Source organism: Anarhichas minor, unplaced genomic scaffold (assembly GCF_050575085.1).
Source record: "Anarhichas minor isolate MPS153535 unplaced genomic scaffold, ASM5057508v1 ptg000160l, whole genome shotgun sequence".
In the NCBI taxonomy this organism is placed as follows: domain Eukaryota; kingdom Metazoa; phylum Chordata; class Actinopteri; order Perciformes; family Anarhichadidae; genus Anarhichas; species Anarhichas minor.
Genome location: NW_027466606.1, coordinates 200,143 through 220,558, shown reverse-complemented (window position 1 = coordinate 220,558; position 20,416 = coordinate 200,143). Strand labels below are relative to the sequence as shown.

Genomic DNA, 20,416 nt, shown 5'->3' with positions numbered 1-20,416 from the left:
GTGTATTACTTGACTTCAGAGCAGTGTACAGGGACACATTCATTATAGTACATGTATTGGTAACCCCTTGTTAAAGCACCACTCAAATACATACTCACACAGGTCCTGTCACTGTGTCTCCCTGAACATTCCCTCCACAGCTTGTGTTGCTGCCTGTTTGAAAGCGGCTCAGTAATCCTGGATCTGAGAGTACAAAGGGCCCCAGAGTGCTGGTGATGTAAGCACTGTGTCCAGCGCTTACCCCACTGCTCTCCCTTCTCCCACATGCTGCCTGGGGGGGGGGGGGCACGGAGGAACATCCCTGTTGTGGGTGATCCTGAAGACCACAGACTATCGGTGATACTGGCAGGCTAACAGCAGCCAGTCTGCTCTGTCTCGGTGGCCTACCGCTGATGACCTGGGACACAGTGGGAAGGAGAAAGTGTTGACCAGATCACTCTAGAGGAATGTGGCTAATCTGTAGGGAGTGGTGGATCGGTGCAGTGTGACCAGGAGAACAGACTGAGGGACTTTTGCTGCCTCGTTACACTTACTGTGCCTTATTCATATAAGGCCACGTTGCCACAAGTGAGTATCACTGGGTAAACATTTACCTGGTTAACGCCTCTGCAGCGTGTGATCTGAAATGGGTGGCGAACTGTTTGCTGTTATAACTTTGTAGGACTGTGCATGTATTCTGCAAGAAACGAAGTCTGTCAGTCTAAATGTTTAGGCCATCATAGGCACTATTGGCTGTGTCATGTGATGGAATCGTCAGCGCCTGGTAGTGTGTGTCTGTAAACATTTGGATGTGCGCTCTCTAAGGTCTCCATGGACTTGCTGCAGGACTCCAGTCACACTATGTGGGGACTGAACATCCGCTTGAAGGGCTTCCTGGAGCAGGTGAACAGGCTGCAGGAGGCCAACCAGCGGCTGGAGGCTCAGATAGCCGACTGGTCCGTCAGGAGCACCTCACGCTCCCGGGACTGGTCCCAGCAGGAAAACACTGTGAAGGAGCTCCGCGTCCAGGTAAGACACTGTTTGTTTCTAGAGATTTTGTAGCTATCAGGTGATTATTCAAAGTCACTCGGACTATTAAAAAGTGTTGCCAGAAAAAGATATGAGGTGTTGCAGATTTGCTCCAAGACTATTTATATTCACGTGTAATGATTATGCTCAGATTATGTTCCCTGACTTCAGCTCATGGCCATAGTAGCCTGCAGGTAACAGAAGCAGTTGTGAAAGGCAGCAGACTAGTGTTGCTGACAACTGCTTGCAACATTCATTTAATTGATTAAAGCCACATGTAACAACAACTCTTTAACACTCTTTTGAAAGTGATCCAAGGGCTGAAAGTGAATGGTGGTTAAACCTGGGTTTGAGGCTATAAACGTATGAAGGTATATTTGTGTCTTTATTATGCAAACAAAAAAAAATGTTTTAAAAGCAAATTTCTCGCACTGCAATCAAAAATCAAGTTTGTAAGTGAAAATATATAAACTGAGAATAATTTATTTGCTAGTTTTGCTTATGAAACTAGAATTTTTGGTTAAAAAAAAATATAAATTCTTTGGTTAAAAAAACAACAACCTTTGGTTAAAAAATGAAAAGCTTTGGTTTCAAAATGAAAAGCTGAGTTGAGTTTGGATGTAGTGGGCGGGGCATACGCTGCTGAATGAGCCAGTAGTTTCTATTGGTGGGTTCGACTTGGATCCTGGTATCTGCTTCCGCTGTAAACACTGCCTTTGTCCCAATCCAGCAACTGCATCCTTCGGGGGACCCAGCCTTTGCGGTCCACGTCGGCCGTGTCCTTTGAGGACCATGAAGGCTGGACCGAGCGGTCTCCGAAATGAGACGGCCTATGCTACAGAGGACTTCCTGTTTGCGTCACCAGTTTGCGATGGCGGGGCGCGATTGACGCGAATTTGCAGCGCGATTGACGCGAATCCGCATCAAACGCCAAATCGCCCCAAACGCGCGAGTTGAAATTTCTGCGAAATATTCGCGTTACGCCCCCGCGCGATAGCCTATCAGCGTTGAGATGCTCCTCCTGTCATCACTGACGTCCTGCCGTTGTTGAATCAGGAAATAAATACTGTAGCCGTCTGTGTTCACCCAGAGCTCTACGATCAAATCGGCATCATTACATAGTTATTTCGGAGTCCCTTTTTGTCGGTTTATTGCCGTTAAATCACAGCCAAATCAGTTTATTTTGTGTTCATACAGCTGTAGTAAACAGCGACGTGTGGCTTGCTAGACACAGTGAATACAGCTCGATAAAATCCATGGAGCTCCTCTGAACAATATTATGAACCCAGACATGACGGCGTTTAGTTTCCTTGGATATCTGTGACTTCCACAACACGTACTAAGCAGAAATAGAGGTTATTTTTTTCATGGTTAATGGCGGACAGTTAAACGGCTTTCAGGGCGATAAGCCACGCCCCCTCTCTGGCGCGTCCAGCACGATTCACACATGGACACAAATGGTCCCAGGCGTTTTGACCGGCAGCGAGAATGACGCGAATAAGCGGCGCCATGAATACGCGGCGCATATTGGCGCGATGAATACGCGGCGCCATGAATACGCGGCGCCATGAATACGCGCCGCCATGAATACGCGGCGCATATTGGCGCGATGAATACGCGGCGCCATGAATACGCGGCGCCATGAATACGCGCCGCCATGAATACGCGGCGCATATTGGCGCGATGAATACGCAGCGCCATGAATACGCGCCACCATGAATACGCGCCGCCATGAATACGCGCCGCCATGATTTGGTGTGAACACAGCATAAGGCAGAGGACAGTTAACAAAAACAACAAGCAAAACAAATGTCAGCAAACGTGTTTATTAACTTGCAGTAACACTTATTTCATATTTTTTCTATAAGTTGCTTTTTTTGCTTGCAAAATTGTCTAAATCACATTGAGAAAATTATGAAAAGAGAAACATTTATCAATAATGTTAACACATGGATGCAAACTTAGAAGATTGACAAATTTTACACAGCAGAATATACACAAATTCATATAGAAATCATTTACATGGATGTCTTATTTCAATTTAAATAAAAGAAAGAAAAAGGTGACAGTCACAATAACACATCAGAAGTGTATTGTCCTCTCTTCTGGTTGTCCTATGTAAATGCTTTATATAGGAGTAGAGCTAATGTAACTGTAACCTTAAGTATAGGATGGTCAAATGGAGATATTACAAATGGACTAATGTCTTAATTCCAAACTACAGTTGCTGAATGTTTGTCCCTGGTGAAGAGGCCATTGTTCTTCCCCCTCAGCTTGATGAACTGAGCCGTTTGCTCCTGGCTCCCTAAAACAAGACAAAATGTAGAGTTAGTTTATTTTCACACCACAAAACAAAATGTGCAAAATACTCAAATTCAGTTTATCCTTGTAATTAATCTCGTTTGTAACGTTACCGGACTTAAAGTGATATTTCAGGTTCACAACCTGAGCTCCTGTTGGTCCGTTTAAGGACATAATATGAAGTATAAATTATCTGTAAAATCGTCACAATCTCAGTAAGATATGATTCAACCAGTGGCGGGCCGTCAGGGCCTGCAAGGCCTTCTCTGCTGGCCTAAACAGAATCACAAAGCTATATCTATTTTATAATTTAATAATTTTTCTTAAATACACTACATGTATTATATTGAAAAAAATATTTTTTCCCCATTGCACAGCTACTGTCTTCCTCAGTTGCTCTGCTTTCAGTGCAGCTTGTTTTAAGTAGAGCTTTTATCCAATCAGATTTCACCTCTGTCTCTAGGTAAGAACAGAGACCCAGGCCTGCAGACGGAGGCCTGCATCCATTTGCAGTTTAAGTGAACGGGGACGATATTGTTGATTGTCATATTCTTCAACCAATCAGATCTTTAGTTTGACATGTTGGGCGTATTCTTTGACGTATCAGAGCCTGCTCGCCGGCCTATAATGACGTCAGCATTAGTGCAGCTCAGTGTCTGCCGCGAGGTGCAGAGTGCGCTGTGATTGGTCAGTGGGCGAGCACGTGACTATCCTGAAACGAAACTTAAGTGAGAACTTAAGTGAGATGCACCATGACACAGAGGGCTGAGACGAGGAAAGACACTGCAGAGCAGTACGTACAATGCTCAAGTTGTGAAAGTAAAATCATAAGACGATCTCTTTGGGCAGCAACTTGTCATTAAGGAGTGATGGTGGGTCCCACAGCCAGACCAGCTGAGAACCACAATCCTCCATGAGCAAACATTATGTTTTCCTGAATATAAGCTTCTGCATTTTCCAGATGCTCTAGTACTATTCAAACGTATTGCAAGTCTCGTACCGAACGTTACGTACATTTAATACGTACATAGGTACGTACGTACATACATTTAATACGTACATAGTTACAGCCTTATGCTGCGTTCACACCAAACGCGTCGCAAATTCATCACGCGCATATTCGCGTCCATCGTGCCGCCGGTCAAAACACGGGACCAAATGTTCATTCGCGTGAATCGCGCTGGACGCGCCGGAGAGGGGGCGGGGCTTATCGCCCTGAAAGCTGTTCAACTGTCCGCCATTAACCATGAAAAAAATAACCTCTATTTCTGCTTAATACGTGTTGTGGAAGTCACAGATATCCCGGGAAACTAAACGCCGTCATGTGTGGGTTCATAATATTGTCCAGAGGAGCTCCATGGATTTTATCGAGCTGTATTCACTGTGCAAGCCACACTGCCACAAGCCACATTGTGCAAGCCACACGTCGCTATCGCTGTTTACTACAGCTGTATGAACACAAAATAAACTGATTTGGCTGTGATTTAACAGCAATAAACCGACAAAAAGAGACTCCGAAATAACTACGTAATGATACCGATTTGTAGGCTACCTGTCTTCTCAATGGAGCAGGGATGGATCGGTGCTAGGCTATGCTAACATTGTAGCAGCTCCACCAACAGTCAGAATAACGTCATGTAGACGTAAATACGGCAGCGTCTATTCATTGTTTGTACCATATGGTTTACACACACACATTTATACACATAGTTTGGTCCGGTCTCTATTGATATGAGGTATCGTAGAGCTCTGGGTGAACACAGACGGCTACAGTATTTATTTCCTGATTCAACAACGGCAGGACGTCGCTGATGACAGGGGGAGCAACTCAACGCTGATAGGCTATCGCGCCGGGGCGTAACGCGAATATTTCGAAAGAAGTTGAAAAATTTCAACTCGCGCATCGGGGCAATTTGGCGTTTGACGTGGATTCGCATCCGTCGCGACGCACCATCGCAGATTCGCGCCGCGACAGTCTCATCGCGTCTGTGCATAGACTTTGTATGTAATCTACTTGCGCGAATAATTCGCGATGCATTTGGTGTGAACGCAGCATTAGAAACTGATAATATCTGTGGCGCCATCATGTGGTTATAAGGTGGTATTTCAGCTGCAGGACAACAGTGAAGGCCTAGGTATAAAAAATGCACGGCCCGCCACTGGATTCAACCTCTGAAGTTTGAAAGTGAAGGCAAAAAAAGTTACTTTACAAGGCTTAACTACGGTCGGATGCAGGCAGTCGAGCTACCGCTAACGTTAGTTAGCTTGTCAGCTAACGTTAGCTAGCTTGTCAGCTACAAATGTCACGTAACTTAACCAATGATTTTAACAAACATGTGATGTTATAGCTCCCGGTAAGGGAGTAACGTTAGCCCACTGTGGGCTAACGTTACATGCACTTTGCCTGAGGCATGGCTATGTTAGCTAAGGTTAGCTGTGCATGTGTGACACAATTTAAAATAAATCCTATGAGCTTAGTTTTCTCCGACCGAGAAAGCGGAGCTTCATGTCAACACAGCAGCCCTCCATGTCGTTCTTTAAAAAAAGAGACACTAACAACATGAAAACAAAGTGAAGTGCTGTTACATTTAAAATAATTTTGACAAAACAGAGCAGTATAATGTCAATTTACCTCCATGTCACCGTAACCTCCCGTCTGTGTTTAATGGATGCAGATACCGAGAGCCAAGTCAAACCGACCAATAGAAACTCCTGGCACATTCAGCAGCGTATGCCCCGCCCACTACATCCAAACTCAGCTCAGCTTTTCGTTTTGAAACCAAAGCTTTTCGTTTTGAAACCAAAGGTTGTTGTTTTTTCACCAAAGATTTTTTTTTTTTACCAAAGATTTTGAACTAAGAGAGCAATGAAATGCTTATTTGTGATGTGTAACTATGGGTCAAGTACGCTACTTTGAATGATCTGTATTTTTTTAAAATCCGTAAGTGAACAAAATGACAGTACTAAGTCAATGAGGTGAGAGGTAACTCCACATCAAACAAACTTGTTGCAGAGGATTAGTAGCAGATAATGTGTGTCATTGTGTCTGGGTTAGACGCAGACAGACACCGGCTGTCACACACTGAAAGAATGCCGAACTCTTTATTTCAATTGTCGTGGAAAAATGCAGCAAGAAACACAGACCTTCTTAAAGCAGAGAATTGTATTACAAGTAACAAAAGACAATTGTGTTTAAAAAGAGACAGCTGAAAGATGATAAGACGAATAATGTAGTGATTGTATAGATGTGACCAGCTGATAAGAAGAGCTGACATCACGATTGACAGCCCCAGACGATGACAGCGGGAAATTCGGAGCAGGATGAGAAATAAACTACAGGCCTAAGCGTGCAAAAGAATGGGCTTCCTGACCGAACTTACACTATAGCTTCATTACTTTAAAGGCCATTCCACTTAGTAGACCGCATTAATACTAACCGGTTTGGTGATCTCACATGATTCGACATGATGGTTTTTAACTGCTCCCTTGTGCAATAGTCACTTTCTGCATGAGTAAGTGTGACTGACAGACACGTTAATGACTTGTTGCATACCGTGTCACATAGCTCGTCTCCAGAGCTTTGGCTGGTATTCCCATGACTATGAGCAACCTCTTAGTAGTTGCATTGTTCAGTGATGAATAACTTATGGGATTACTTTTCTATTTATCTTCTTAAGAACTATTATGTTATTTACAACACAGACTAGTAAAACAATAATATGAGATTGTGTCAGAGTGCAGATTCACTCATCACACTAGAGCTCAAAAATGAGAGTGTATTGAGACATCTCCATCCTGTTGAGTGTCTCTGTGAGGTATAAATGTTATGGAATATTCTGTGTTATCTCTGGCTTGCCTTCAACATGGGTGTGTCTAGTTCTGAAAGTGTGGCACTCACGAGAAAACAAAAGGGAATAAGGGTGTGCTAGCATCTTTGTGTGTGAGATAAAAGTCAAGGAGACACTTTTTTTTAAAGAATTAAATAAATCTTGAAAGAATTGTGCGAATTTCAGCCACTGCTAATGTTAAACACATAAATACAGTTGTTTGTTGGCTGTGTTGAAGATATTAGCTTTATTCCATGTACAGTATGTATACAGTATGATGTACATACTGAGAGGTAATCACTAATTTGTTTTGAATGTTACTTGTTACGCTTTCAACTTCAGTTTTTTAAACAATTCAAAAAACATTTGAATTGTATTGTGCTATAAACCTCAATATCCATTACTCCAAACTATTACGTCAACCTGATTATTTCAGTATTCTATCAAATATTTACAAGTTTAGAGAATTGATATATTATGTAGTCTTGATTGTGATCATCTTTTAAAAAAGAGATACTGTAATAATGATGTCAGCTAATGTTTTTTTGTGGATTGTGCAACACCTTTTAGTCATCACAGTTTTTAAGGGAGTGGATTCATTTAGTAATACATAAGTTTTCCCTTGTTCTTCCCTACCCTTGTCAACAAAGAAGTTCATTTGATAAATTAGCTGTTTAATGACATCTAACTAAAATGGAAGGAGTATCTGTCTGTTTGTCCATCTCTCAACCGTTCATCCGATCCTCCTCACACTTGGCGGGTGTATTGCTGAGGACCAAATGAAGTGCAGTGTTGACTGCGAGCTCTAGAGATCTACGGGATATATTTATTCGGAGTTTGTTATGTACACATTGTGTAGTGTATTGAGAGGGGACCGCTCAGTACAGCTCGCCTTTTGTCACTCGCTACAATACAGTGCTGCAGGGAGGAAGTTATCATCGCACTGGTTCCCTCGACAAAAAGCGAATTGGTTTTTTTCCCAAACTAAATACACCAACTTGTGATAACCACTGACAGACAAAAACCCATTTTTAAAAAACCATTAACTATGAGACGAGGATATCGGAAGTGCAAAAATTCTAACTCATACTCATACTCATTTATGATTTTAGGACCCATTCTTGCAGCAGTCTATATTAACTTTTACACTCCCGCCCGCACAGCCTGCTATGCAAAGCTTGCTATGCAAAGCTTGCTCTTAGTCGATTTTTGTTTAAGCTTTTGCAACCAAATGATGTGTATACTCTAGCATTGTGTGGGGCTGCAACTATGTCACGGCAGGTGTATTGGACCCAAAGAAGCGTTATGTTGAGTGTGGTGGAGTTGTTTGGATGAGCGTTTCTTGAGGAAGTCGCAAGCAGCAACACCGAAGGCCAAGCAATGTACGAGCATCAAAGCTTTTACTAGTATTACTACGATTGTAGAAAAAGGAGACACAGTCATCGTTGATAGAAAGGCTATTCCACCAGTTGTACTTTTTCATACAATGACAAGGCAAAATGTCTGCTGTGAAAAAGGACTATTAGTTTATTATTCAGAGATAATGAAGTGAAAAATAAAACAATATTAATAATACAGTATCTGCATATTTTGATGTAGGACATACAATTCAAAATATCACTTGTTGCTGATAAAACATTCAGTATTCAAATAGTCATTTACTTTTATGTTTTCAGTAGATTTCACCCGAATGGCTCAGCCTAAACCAATTTCACTTACATTCTCATAGAAAATGCTGTAGAATTGCATTATGGTTTTGTACTTTCCTTGATCTAATCTCATGTTATTGTATTTTTGTTTTGTTTTGTCAGGTTGGTAACCTACTGATGGAGAATGCCCAGCTGGCATTACAGTCTGACAGCATGAAGTCCAGAGCTGCTGTCATCCAGGCCAGGTCAGCTGTATTTGGCTGTAGTTTTCCTAACACTCTAACGCTAAATATATCAGGCATGAGGTCGCATCCCAAAAAAAATGTACACCCATTCACACAGTTTATGTCTAAAGTGATCAGACACAGAAGAGGAAAATACAGATTTTAGATAGTATAACAGGTAACATGCGAGAAGAAAATGTGTGATTATCATTACTGGCCCATTAAGGCATCACAATATATGAAGCATAGATGTAGAATAACTACCAAACACTTCCTGTTTTCATCCTGCTGCAATGCTTTTCCAGTCGTCTGTTATCTAACTCGGGCCAGTTCCCGCTCCTGTTAGCCAACCTGCATACAAATCCAGGCCGGGCTTTGTGCTGCGTCGGCACTTTCACTTATGTATTGATGCAGAGTGACACCAAGACCCCCCTCCCCCCCACACACACACACACACACACACACACACCATACCTCCGCTGTCAGCCATTAACCCCTGAAGGACAGTGGCAACCTGTTCTATTTACAGCTCTACCTGATGTCTCCTGACCCGCTGAGTGTGACTGTGAGACTCTGGACTCTTTTTATGACACATTTAAATGATGTCAAGGTCTTTTTCATCCTTTGGACTTGTAGTTATGATTTCTGCAACACCTTCCTTCACTGGCACGCACCAAAATGGGATCTTTCAGCTAAAACAACCTTCAATCCCTTAGTGGATACTCACTAGCTATTATCTATTATCTATTTTCCTTACTGATACCAAGTACCGATCCTGCATCAGTGAGTTAAAAACACCAACAATAACAACAAAAATACTATATCTATTGCGTAAAAACACAATTGAATTGATTAGGATATAAATGATTGTTATAAAAAAATCTTGGCATTAGTAGTTTTAATCATGTGTTATAAGCTGCTGGGAGCTAGTGTTTGGAAATTAAACAGGTCATAATATCTATTTTATATTGCCGTGCTAAACATCTCCTTGAAACAACAGTATTTATTCAGGATTCTCACCAAAAACAACATTCTACAGGATTACATTTGAACTCATGATAGCATCAGATTATAATTTATTCTTCGGGTAGGGAGTGACTCGTGTTGTTGTTGTTTCTGTGTAAATGAGCTAATAAAGTATATGATAAAGTGACATAGACCAAGCGTACTCCCCGTAACAATTTTACTATTATCAGCAATCCCCTTTTAAATTTAGTTAATCTGCATATATGCCAAGTCGGCGGAATATGTCAATACTTTCCATTGGACTTTAAACTGATAAATGGCTCAATTTGAATGAATGTAATTTCTTTGGCCTTTTTACCCTTTCTTCCCTGTGTTTATTTATGTATGTCGTGATTAAATGATTGACAATAAACACAGAATGGGGCTCAGTAAAGCCCTGTCTGTTGACGTCACCTCATAGGTGTGAGACTGAGGAGAGGAACACCGGGCGTCTGGAGCAACAGGTGGCTCTGCTCAGGGAGTCAAAGTGGAAGGCAGATCAGAGCAGCACGACGCTGCAGGCAGACCTTCGGCACTCCATGTCAGATCTGCAGGAGATGCACCAGGAGTTTGAGGTCACTAAATGTGCTGCCTGCAAATGCGTGTTATGACATATTTTTCTTTCTTTCTTTTCCCTTTTTCTATCAAAGTCATGTCTCTGCCTTTTACACTGTGCCTGTCTATCTTTCTTTCTGATGGTGTTTCTTTTCCATCTGTATGCATGCACGGTCTCACACTACAACCCTTTCTATTTTAAAGTGACAATAGACACGTTTTCAGTAGCTTGCATAGCATAGACGTGCTAATGCTAGTTAAAGACGTCTGTAATGATGTCTGCTAATGTTAGCTCCACAGGTTGGACAGTCTGCCTAAATAACAGGACTTAACAGAGAGTCAATTCCGCACCGTCAATATACATCTACTAAAAGGGCTTGTTTTTGCTACTGACAGGCTCAGATTGTTATTACAAGTGTCTGACAACATTATGAAAAGTAACCTACAGAGAAATAAAACGTCTTTCTTCACAATGGTGGCAAATTGTAAGCACTTTCTTTAATCGATTATTGGTAACATTAACAATCAATCCAGGCTTAACACCAACAAATATGGATTGAAGCAGAATATTTTGTTAGATAAAAACATGTTGTTTTTTTGTTTTTGAGAGAGGAGGGGAGAAAAGGCTGAAGGTGGACTAGTGCCCTCAATGTTTTATGTTTAATAATATTTTGAATGTCTCAACATTACGAATAAAGCTTCAAACTATTCGGTACAGCCCTAGAAAACACCCCCTTGGAAGTTATTTTGCGAGAATGCAGACATACTGTTGTGCCAGCTTTGCCAGTTTGGGGAATCCTTGCATTGACTTAACCAGTCTGTCGGTAGTTTCAATCCAAGAATGGGAGTACATCTCATTAAAAAGTTGTCCGTTACATTTCTCTTCTAGCGTTAGGAATTCTATGCTACGCTAGCTACCGAAGGTTAACAGCATGTTTACACATGCTACTTTTGATATATAATCATTACAACAGTGAATAAAGACCTACCCAGCTCTACAGGAACAGTGTTGTTCCTTAATTTAATTGTCTTCTGTCTCCATTGCCTGGTGATATGTAGGCTTTAGCTTCTATCTTTCTCTTTCAACCTGTTTTCACTCCTGAATCAGTTTAACATCCTGGATAATGTCCTTCAAACGCTTATTGAGGATCTTTCTGTGTGATTTTCTCTAAAATCGCTTTTTTGTTTTTCCAAAAATTAGATGAATTTTTTTCAGGGAGTGCAGTTAGTGACAGTGTGGGCTCCATGCCAGTAGCAGTGTGTGTACGTGTGTGTGGGTTAGCAAAGGGTCAATTACAGTGAAGGATTACATAACAGCTCTTTTAGCAGCTGCCTGCCATGGTTGTGTTGCTAAATACCAGACCAATTTAGAAAAATGTGTCCCCATTAGTCATTTAGATGCAAAATCATAGGAAAATCTGGTTAAAAATTGAAGTTGTCATTTCAGCTTTCCAGATCTGCGAGCGTGGCTGTTGACTCTTAATTTTGCTTTGCACAGTCCTTTTTGAAAATGCAGTGTTACGCCAGCTGACATTGCTGTTTTGCTATCTTGTTATTGGTACTAACATGATGCTAATGCTGACCAGGACAACTAGTTCTAAGAGCAGATAAAATGATCAGTGTGTAATTTATTGTATTTGAACATTACAGTATAAAATCACTTATCATTGTTATTACAACAGTTGAATTATAAGTAGCCTGTTGTACTTTATACTTCCAACCCTGACATTAGTGTTGCGTCATGTGTGTGTGTGTGTGTGTGTGTGTGTGTGCATTTGATTTGTAAGGGATTCATTTCACAGCATCTAATGATGTCTTGTCCCTTTACTATGACCTCATCCACCCCTCCTCTCTTCCTCATTTCCTTATTCCTGCTGACTAATACTTCCCTCCCTCAGTTCAAGTGTCTTTTCCTGCATACAGATGCACACACATGCTCACTTACACACACATATGTACACGTAGGGCTCAATAACTGATTTTTCTTTTGTCTCTTACCTCTGCATTGCGTGGACTCTCTGCCCCACACACACGCATACACACACTCACTCTTGCCATCTTTTTCTCCTCTGCACCTATTCATCCACAAACAAGTTTCTTCTCCCTCTTTGTCTTGTTTTTCTCTTCTCACTCTTTACATCACTCACTCTCTTTCTCACCCTTTCTCTGTCTTACACTCTCCCTCTCTCTCCTTCTCTCCCCATCTTCTTGCTCCATCTGGTTGGCTGCTGCAGCTGCAGCGGGCCAGCTCCTGCGATGCTCTGTTAGCGACGGCCACAGCAGCAGCAGTAGCAGGAGGGAAGGAGGAGGATGGCACAGGGATGGAGCTCACCCAGCTCCTCGACCGAATCAGAGCGCAGTGTGACCATGGCAGACTTCCCGTCCTGGGCAAGAGACACCTTGGCCTGGGTACCGTGTCAAATCCACCCCCCGGCTTGGTCAGGCCCAGTCGCTCTGGAGCGGCAGCAGCAGCATCCAGAACACATGGAGGAGTTCTCAGTGAGGTACGCATATACTACTGCATCTTCACTTATGTTTTTTTTTTTTTATGTCTCTCTTATGTTGTCCTGGCCCACTGCCAGCCAGACACACCCTCAAGACCCACTCCAGGTTATCCCATAGGCAAGGCTGAGTGATGCTTGTGCTCGGCTGGAGTTAAATGCTTAGCAGAGTTGTTGACTGTGCTGAAAGGCTGTAGGTTTAGGGCTTGTGCCTTGCATGCTTGTGTATATTATTGCCTGATTGCCTCCTCACTCACTTTTTACTGTTACACACATTGACAGTATTGTGTTACAACATTTGATCAGTTACTTCTCTGAGTGAATGATCCCTGATCTTCATTAAAAATGAATGAGCCAAATTACAACCTGAGTATTCTCATATATCTTGAAGATGTTTCATTGTTTATCCAGTAATAGCAGCGTTTCTACTGTTGTTTTAGCCTAACTGTCCTCTTTTTTGTTATTACGGGAAAAGGCGCAGTATGGGTGCCTTTTATGATCCCAGTGTTCCTCTGCCACAGAACAATGACTTTGGTCTGACAGCGATAATAAAGTGTCTTCGCCAAGCGCTGCAAAGCAACCACAGTGCTTAAGTGGAGCAGGTTTTATGAAATGCTGTTGTTTGCATGAGACCTTCTCCGTCTTTTCCCCCCAAAGTAACACAGTGGTTACACAAGAGTTAATGCTGTAGTCAAAAGCCTGCTTGATGTCCATAATTATCATGGATGATATTTACATCTAAAATAAAGCTCTGTTTTTTTTAAAAGAAAAGTGCTAAACTATGAATATTAACATGCAATCAGCTCAATGTTATATTACGATATTAAACAAACAAAATCTGTGCTTCCCGGGAAGAGTTGCATTATTTCCTCCATGAGTTGGCAAAGTTCGGCAACAAGGTAATTCAAAGGTCTTTACATAAAACATCAAAAGCATTGAAACAAAGTGCTAAATAAACACTCCACAAAAGGACATTTAGATACAATTAAAAACATTAAAAAGCCAAGAGAATAGAAAAGGAGCTAAAATAGCATAGACTATACACTATACACTAGTGGTGTATGAAAAAACATCAGTTCTGTAAAGTAACAATTTAAAGTTACTTTGCTTCGTATTTCCATTTGATGCTACCGCACACTTCTACATCATTACGTTCCAGAGCGAAATTTTTCTCTTTTTACAAAATGAATCTGATTGTAATAGTTATTTGTTTATTAGTCAAGCTTTTATATACAAAACAAATGATCAGAATCAGAATCAGAACCGTTTATTGCCATGTATGTTGAACATACAAGGAATTTGGCGTCACGCCGTCACGCCAAACAAATGATAGTCAAATAAGATAAGATGCATTGTTATAGATCAAACCATCAAACAATATAAGTTTAAATTGACTTCACCTCGACTGCATTATTTAATAAAATGCTACTTGTAGTACATGTTAAGTATGTAATATAATATATAATAGTATAACATTGTGACAGGAGCCATTCTGCATAATGAGAAACTTATTATAGAAAATTACGAGTGTCTCATCCATCACTGCCTGAGATGACAGATGGATTAATAATGCCCTTTGACATTCAACTGTATGTAAGATAAGGAATCTTGTTTGCCAGTGTTGTCAGTAATGAAGAGCTGATTTTAGCCTAAATTTGCTTGTCATTTAATTTTCATAACTTTAGTTATCTTCCTTTGTTTTTACTGTCAAAATATTGTCATAACTTCGCTGCTTCACTGCATTGAACGGGGCGAGGACGGAGGGTGTGAAGCGCTCTACAGCTGTACAGTGTACACACAGCTTGTACAGCTGTGTGTACACATGGGTCTGGGTTTCTGCTCTCCTGTCTGTTTACCTAAGCTGAAACACACACTACCAATAGCATCACCTGCAGCTGCTTCTCCTCTGATTTTCTGACTGAATGCCAATGGGAAAAAAAACTGTTACCCACAAGGTGTAGGTGTATAAAGTTAACTGGGGATTAGAAGTTCAAATGAGTGTGTGTGTGTGTAGATGGTGGCAGCGGTTTTGGGGCTCTCTGTCTCATCCCTGTCACCTCACCCAGGAAGAGGCAGCGTGGACGCAGGTGAGCCTCGGTGGCGTTGCCCTGAGGGAGGCCCGGACCGAGCTAGCTGAGGCCAGGAGCCAGTGGCACTCACTGCAGGTGGAGATTGAGACCCTACATGCTTTGGTAAGAAATCACACATCATCACGTATCACCCCGGCTAACCCACCCCGGTTTAGAAAAACAGAATATACATTAGTAGCTCAGAATGTAGCATTAATCAGCAGGGCCTGGAGCTTGGCCAGACCAAGCTAACAAACACAACTGACACTGTTTGTGGTGGGAAGCCAGTGAGGGATGACGCTCTTGTTTTTTATAACTATTAGACTAAGTTCTAACATAGTTAGCTTCCACACGCTTAATCAAATTTAAGGATAACTGTGTAGTCATTATCCTAAAGCTCCCTGCGTTTTGTTTTTCAGGAGAAAGGCCTGGAGAGCTCCCTGCAGAACACTCAGCGGGTGTACTCCAGCCAGCTGCAGGACCTTTCCCAGGTTATCGCTGGGCTGGAGAGCGAGCTGGAGCAGGTGAGGAGCGGGCTGGCGACACAACGCCAGCGCCACAGCCAGCTCCTCAACACCAAGATGAGGCTGGAGCGAGAGATCGGCACTTACCGACGTCTGCTGGAGCGTGAAGAGGGCAGGTTAGGGCAAGATGCCGAGAAAGGAATGGAAACGTTAGAGAAAGCAGGAAGAAATTATTCAGTTGGCATTTTTGTGGTTTTAGTGTCAACCAGGAAATTAAATAATATTTTGTAGTGGAAAAGAGTTCCCCAGAACAATGGAGCCACTTTATCTTCAAAATCTGAAAAAAAAGGAACAGGGCAGCAAATAAAGAAAAGACAGGCTAGTATATTAATACACAATATTATATAGCAAAGTCTGAATCTAAATTGCAGACTACACACACACTGACATGAGTAAGACAGAAATTTCTCCACTTCAGAAATAAGTAAACAAAATAATTACTATTTTGTTTCTTTAGATATGATATTGAAACTGAAAACCCACACTATTAATTGCAGGTTGAGACAGAAGCTGTAGAGCACGGCCAAGCAACACAGTGACATGTAAAAACTGTGATTGGAAATGTATTACAAATTCCAGTTATCTGCACAAACAAAAAAGCATAAATGATAAGTGAAAAAGACAAACCTTCTACCAGTAATTCATAGCCTAGAAATGCAGCTCTGTCTTGAATCAGACAAAATGTCTGGTCTCATAACTTATTTCCTGCCATCGTCAAATTAGGGAATATTCCATTCTTTTGGCATGGCCTTTAATTATCGTAGACATCTCTCATCCAGCTCCTTTCCAATTTAACACATTGGCTGCCTCAACCATGTGATTATCATTTTATAGTTTTTAAAGTAATTTAGTTTTATGACACATAGAGGTTACATACAGATTGGGGTGCTTCTAGATGTCTTTGAATGCTTTTCATTCAGGATATAGCCGACTGATTTCATTGATCCAAGGAGAGACAGGACGTGGCATCTGAAATTTGGATTGTTTGTTCATATTTGAGAAGGGTGGTGACTGAGCACAAAAGGCTGTGTGACAAAAAAAAAGAGACGAGACCATCCTCATACAGTGAAAATGACTCTTTCTCACTGAAGCATCTGCACACATAAAAGCTCAAAGGTTTGTGAGTTGGGTATGTCTGCAAATTAACCAAGTGAAAGGGACAAAAGATGATACTGAAAGATCAGTGCACAATACTTTTATATCATCTTTTAACCATCCAGAGTTCTGCTCAGGCAGTGTAAAGAGAGCTCTTATGAGAGAAGGAAAGAAGGCGGACGCGAGGAGGGGCAGATGGTATTTCAAGAAGATCATGAATCAAGTTTTTCACTTTCAGTTATCGTCATGGAGGTTAGCAATGACGATGACTTCAAAGTAATACCAGCACACTGCGAGACACAAATGTTGGTGGCATCAATCCAGTGAGCTTGGGTAGACGTGTCAGACCTTCCAGCAGGTCTTTCTAGGAGTTTTACAACTCTTCCCCTGGTTTTTTTTAGCCCTTTCCTAGGCTCCTGCTCACCGCTGGACATAGATGTCATAATTTCCTGTACAGAATGTTGTGCCCTTCTGCCTGCAGATATATGGGCCGTAATGGGCAGCCAATGGGTCTACGGCCATGGAGGTTTTCCATGGAGGAGCCGAAGGATACAGGGCTAGAGAACGGCTTCAGTGACCCTGCAGTTACTCCAGACGAACCCAAGTCTGAGCCCCTGCCTGAAATACCGTCACTCCTCCCAGCAGACAGCGGGCTAAAGAAAGGCATACTGCAAAGACAGCAAAGCCTTGTGATACTCACAGGTAACACATACACACACACACGCACACACGCACACACGTACTCTTACTACAGTCATATCTTGTTATGATTTCTCATCAATGTCTTCTCACAGAGCCAGAAAAAGATGAAGACTTGCCAATCTCCACTGTGAAGACTCAGGAGATTCTTCAGGGCAATGTGGTGCGGGAGAGTGCTGAGGGTCACGGCACCATTGAGTAAGTATTGATCTTTTTTCCCCCCATCGACCTGTAGTCAGCGCCTTTGGTTCAGTCCGACATATAGGCCTTTTGTAGTAGCGAGCACCAACAGCATTACTTCAGAGAGCGCTGCGCTACATTGCCTAGATAAATGCCTTTTTTGACTACGAACAACATAGTTTCTTGCTTGGTTAATCTCCTGAAACCTTCACACCTCTTAGGCTTTGACTCGATGAGCTTTTAATGACTCGTTAGTTTACGATCAGACAATCATCCATCTCATCTCCACCCCGACGACGTCTGGTCCAGATGACTAGACGTACAAGCTCTCAGAGGAATTACCATTACACGCTCAACAAGTTATGAGGCATAAAACATTTAGTTGACAGCACAGGTTCCCATGAGTAATTCATCATAGCGCTGCATGGGAATGTTCCACCTTTCATGGGTTGTGTTTGATGTGGAGAGATACAGCCTTGGTATGGAATCTACAGGGCGTGACACCTGTTATTGTTGGACGAGACATGGGCGGAATTCTTTGGTCATGCTTCGGGTGTTACCAGCCACATGCAACGATCCAAAAAGCAACACACACACACACACACACACACACTCATGCATTATATCATAAGAGAGCTACACATGTATAGTCACTCCAACCAGAGTATTTACTTTGTCTGTGAGCAGCAGATCGCAGTGTAAGTCCCTCTGTCACTTGATTGATTCTGTACTGATAGCAAGGGACATTTAATTTATTTTAACTGAATGTTCCTTGACTCCTTATCCTCATCATTTCCGTCAGACAGGAAGCATTACCTTGTAAAATACTCCCATTAATTCTTGATGCTTTCAAAAGCATTAAGTTGGTCGACTACTTTGTTAGGTAATGCTCCAGCATCAAGGCACCTATAAGTATTGATGGAAACAGTGTTAGCCAGCTGAATGTTCCCGATTAAAACTACCTCACAGGCCAGTACAGTTGAAAACATTCCTAATGTGCATGTCATCGATGCTGTTTGCGTCACAGTCATAGTCAAAAGCTGTGGTGATATTGGAGCTGAGATTCATGGTACTAGACAATATTTTCTACTCACTGATGTGTCTTAACCAACTGTAAAAGCCGTCAGCAGGTTATAAATGACAGCAGATGTGGTTAATTGTACCCGATGGTCAGAGCACCGATGAGAGTTCTCTGTGTGTGTGTGTGTGTGTATACAGGCAAGAGTGCTACACATCGTGTGTGTCCCAATTAATATGTTCACCCCAGAACAGTATTGTGGTGTTTGCTGTGGTAGTATGGACTATTAATTGCTAAAACTGTTAATTTTTTCCATTAGAAATTGATTAAATGTTAGTAACTGTGTTATGAAAGAGGTTGCTCGTGGTGTCGAACCCACAGAAAATAATTACTCGACTCTGCTGTTCACCTGCGCTGTACACAGCATTGTTTAGATTTTACAAATGTATTGTTTTGGCTGACTCTCGCTGCACTCATCAACCTTGTTTCCAGTCGCAGCATGCCTCTATTCTCCGCAAACATGCTCTAATAACCCCACTGTAGGCTACCTGCTAAGTGGCAAACAGCAGATAGATATTTTCATCAGGCTAAAAGGAGAGTGAATATTGGACTGACACACTTGCATATAGACAGACATTTGCGATGTAGTTTGGTTGACAATGATCCCAGGTCCTGATCCTCAGTTAGTCAGTGCCAGACTGGTTGCATGTTGTTTTAAAGGGGGTGTACTTTCTGTTATATAGCTTTTATACCAGGTCGCATCTAAGGAAATTAAAATGTTCTCTCTTACTGCCCCCTGGTGTTACTGTTCAACCAGGTGTATTAAGCATAAATGAATGAAAGGATTTTTAAATAGTTTTGTAACACAGTACCATTGAAGTGGTCCATCCCACATGGGATTACATGACACACAAAAATACTTTCGAGAAACAAATTGACTGCCGGCAGTTGACATTCACATTCAAATGAAAGATAAATTATTTCTGCATATCAAATACTATAAATCTTCCAGAACAAAAGAAAACATATTTGACACATAAACCGAATAGAGACCGAAAACATTAACATCACCTTTTATTGCCATGGCTTCTAACCTTCTAACCTTCCAGGACCGAGAAGATTGACCAGGTGATAAAGCAGTGGGAGAGCTCTTTCTTCAGAGGGAATCCCAAGCTGCGGAAGAAGTCGGTGTCACTGCGCTTTGATCTGCACATGGCTGCAGCAGACGAGGGGTGTGCCCAGAATAAACAGGACAGCCTCCCCGACGTAGAGGTGTGTCTGATCATGAAGAGATCTCGCAGCATCCCAGCCATCACACAGTGACTCTAACTGGTTCGCCAGACTCAACACTGCATTGCAGTTGTTTGTGGAAACCATGGTGAGTTACAGAAATAGTAGCTGGGTCATTGACATCTAGGCAGTGGTGGACCGTCAGGGCCTGCAAGGCCTTCTCTGCTGGCCTAAACAGAATCACAAAGTTATATCTATTTTATAATTTTATAATTTTTCTTAAATACACTACATGTATTATCATTTATAAAATATTTTCCCCATTATCTTATTTTCTCATTGCACAGCTACTGTCTTCCTCAGTTGCTCTGCTTCCAGTGCAGCTTGTTTTAAGTAGAGCTTTTATCCAATCAGATTTCACCTCTGTGTCTCTAGGTAAGAAGAGAGTGCATCCATGTGCAGTTTAAGTGAATGGGGACGATATTGTTGATTGTCATAGTGTTCAACCAATCAGATCTTTAGTTTGACATA

At 41.8% G+C, this 20,416-nt stretch overlaps 1 protein-coding gene across 1 annotated transcript; it reads left to right on the top strand.

Annotated features, from left to right (window-relative positions):
• The first annotated feature begins 810 nt into the window (after positions 1–810).
• LOC142943943 (uncharacterized) lies at positions 811–19,978 on the top strand. The gene is made up of 9 exons (XM_076085515.1): positions 811–1,008; positions 8,948–9,030; positions 10,436–10,596; positions 12,793–13,073; positions 15,137–15,262; positions 15,559–15,779; positions 17,240–17,460; positions 17,553–17,655; positions 19,765–19,978. Exons 1-9 carry the CDS (start codon positions 811–813, stop codon positions 19,976–19,978), a joined length of 1,608 nt encoding a protein of 535 aa, XP_075941630.1.
• Positions 19,979–20,416: the final 438 nt, after the last annotated feature.

Excerpts from the sequence above, each read along its gene's own strand:
- LOC142943943 (XM_076085515.1), top strand. The coding sequence starts at position 811 with ATGGACTTGCTGCAGGACTCCAGTCACACTATGTGGGGACTGAACATC. Across the intron at positions 13,074-15,136 it reads ATGGAGGAGTTCTCAGTGAG|GAAGAGGCAGCGTGGACGCA; the intron begins GTACGCATATAC and ends CACCTCACCCAG. Across the intron at positions 15,780-17,239 it reads CTGGAGCGTGAAGAGGGCAG|ATATATGGGCCGTAATGGGC; the intron begins GTTAGGGCAAGA and ends TTCTGCCTGCAG.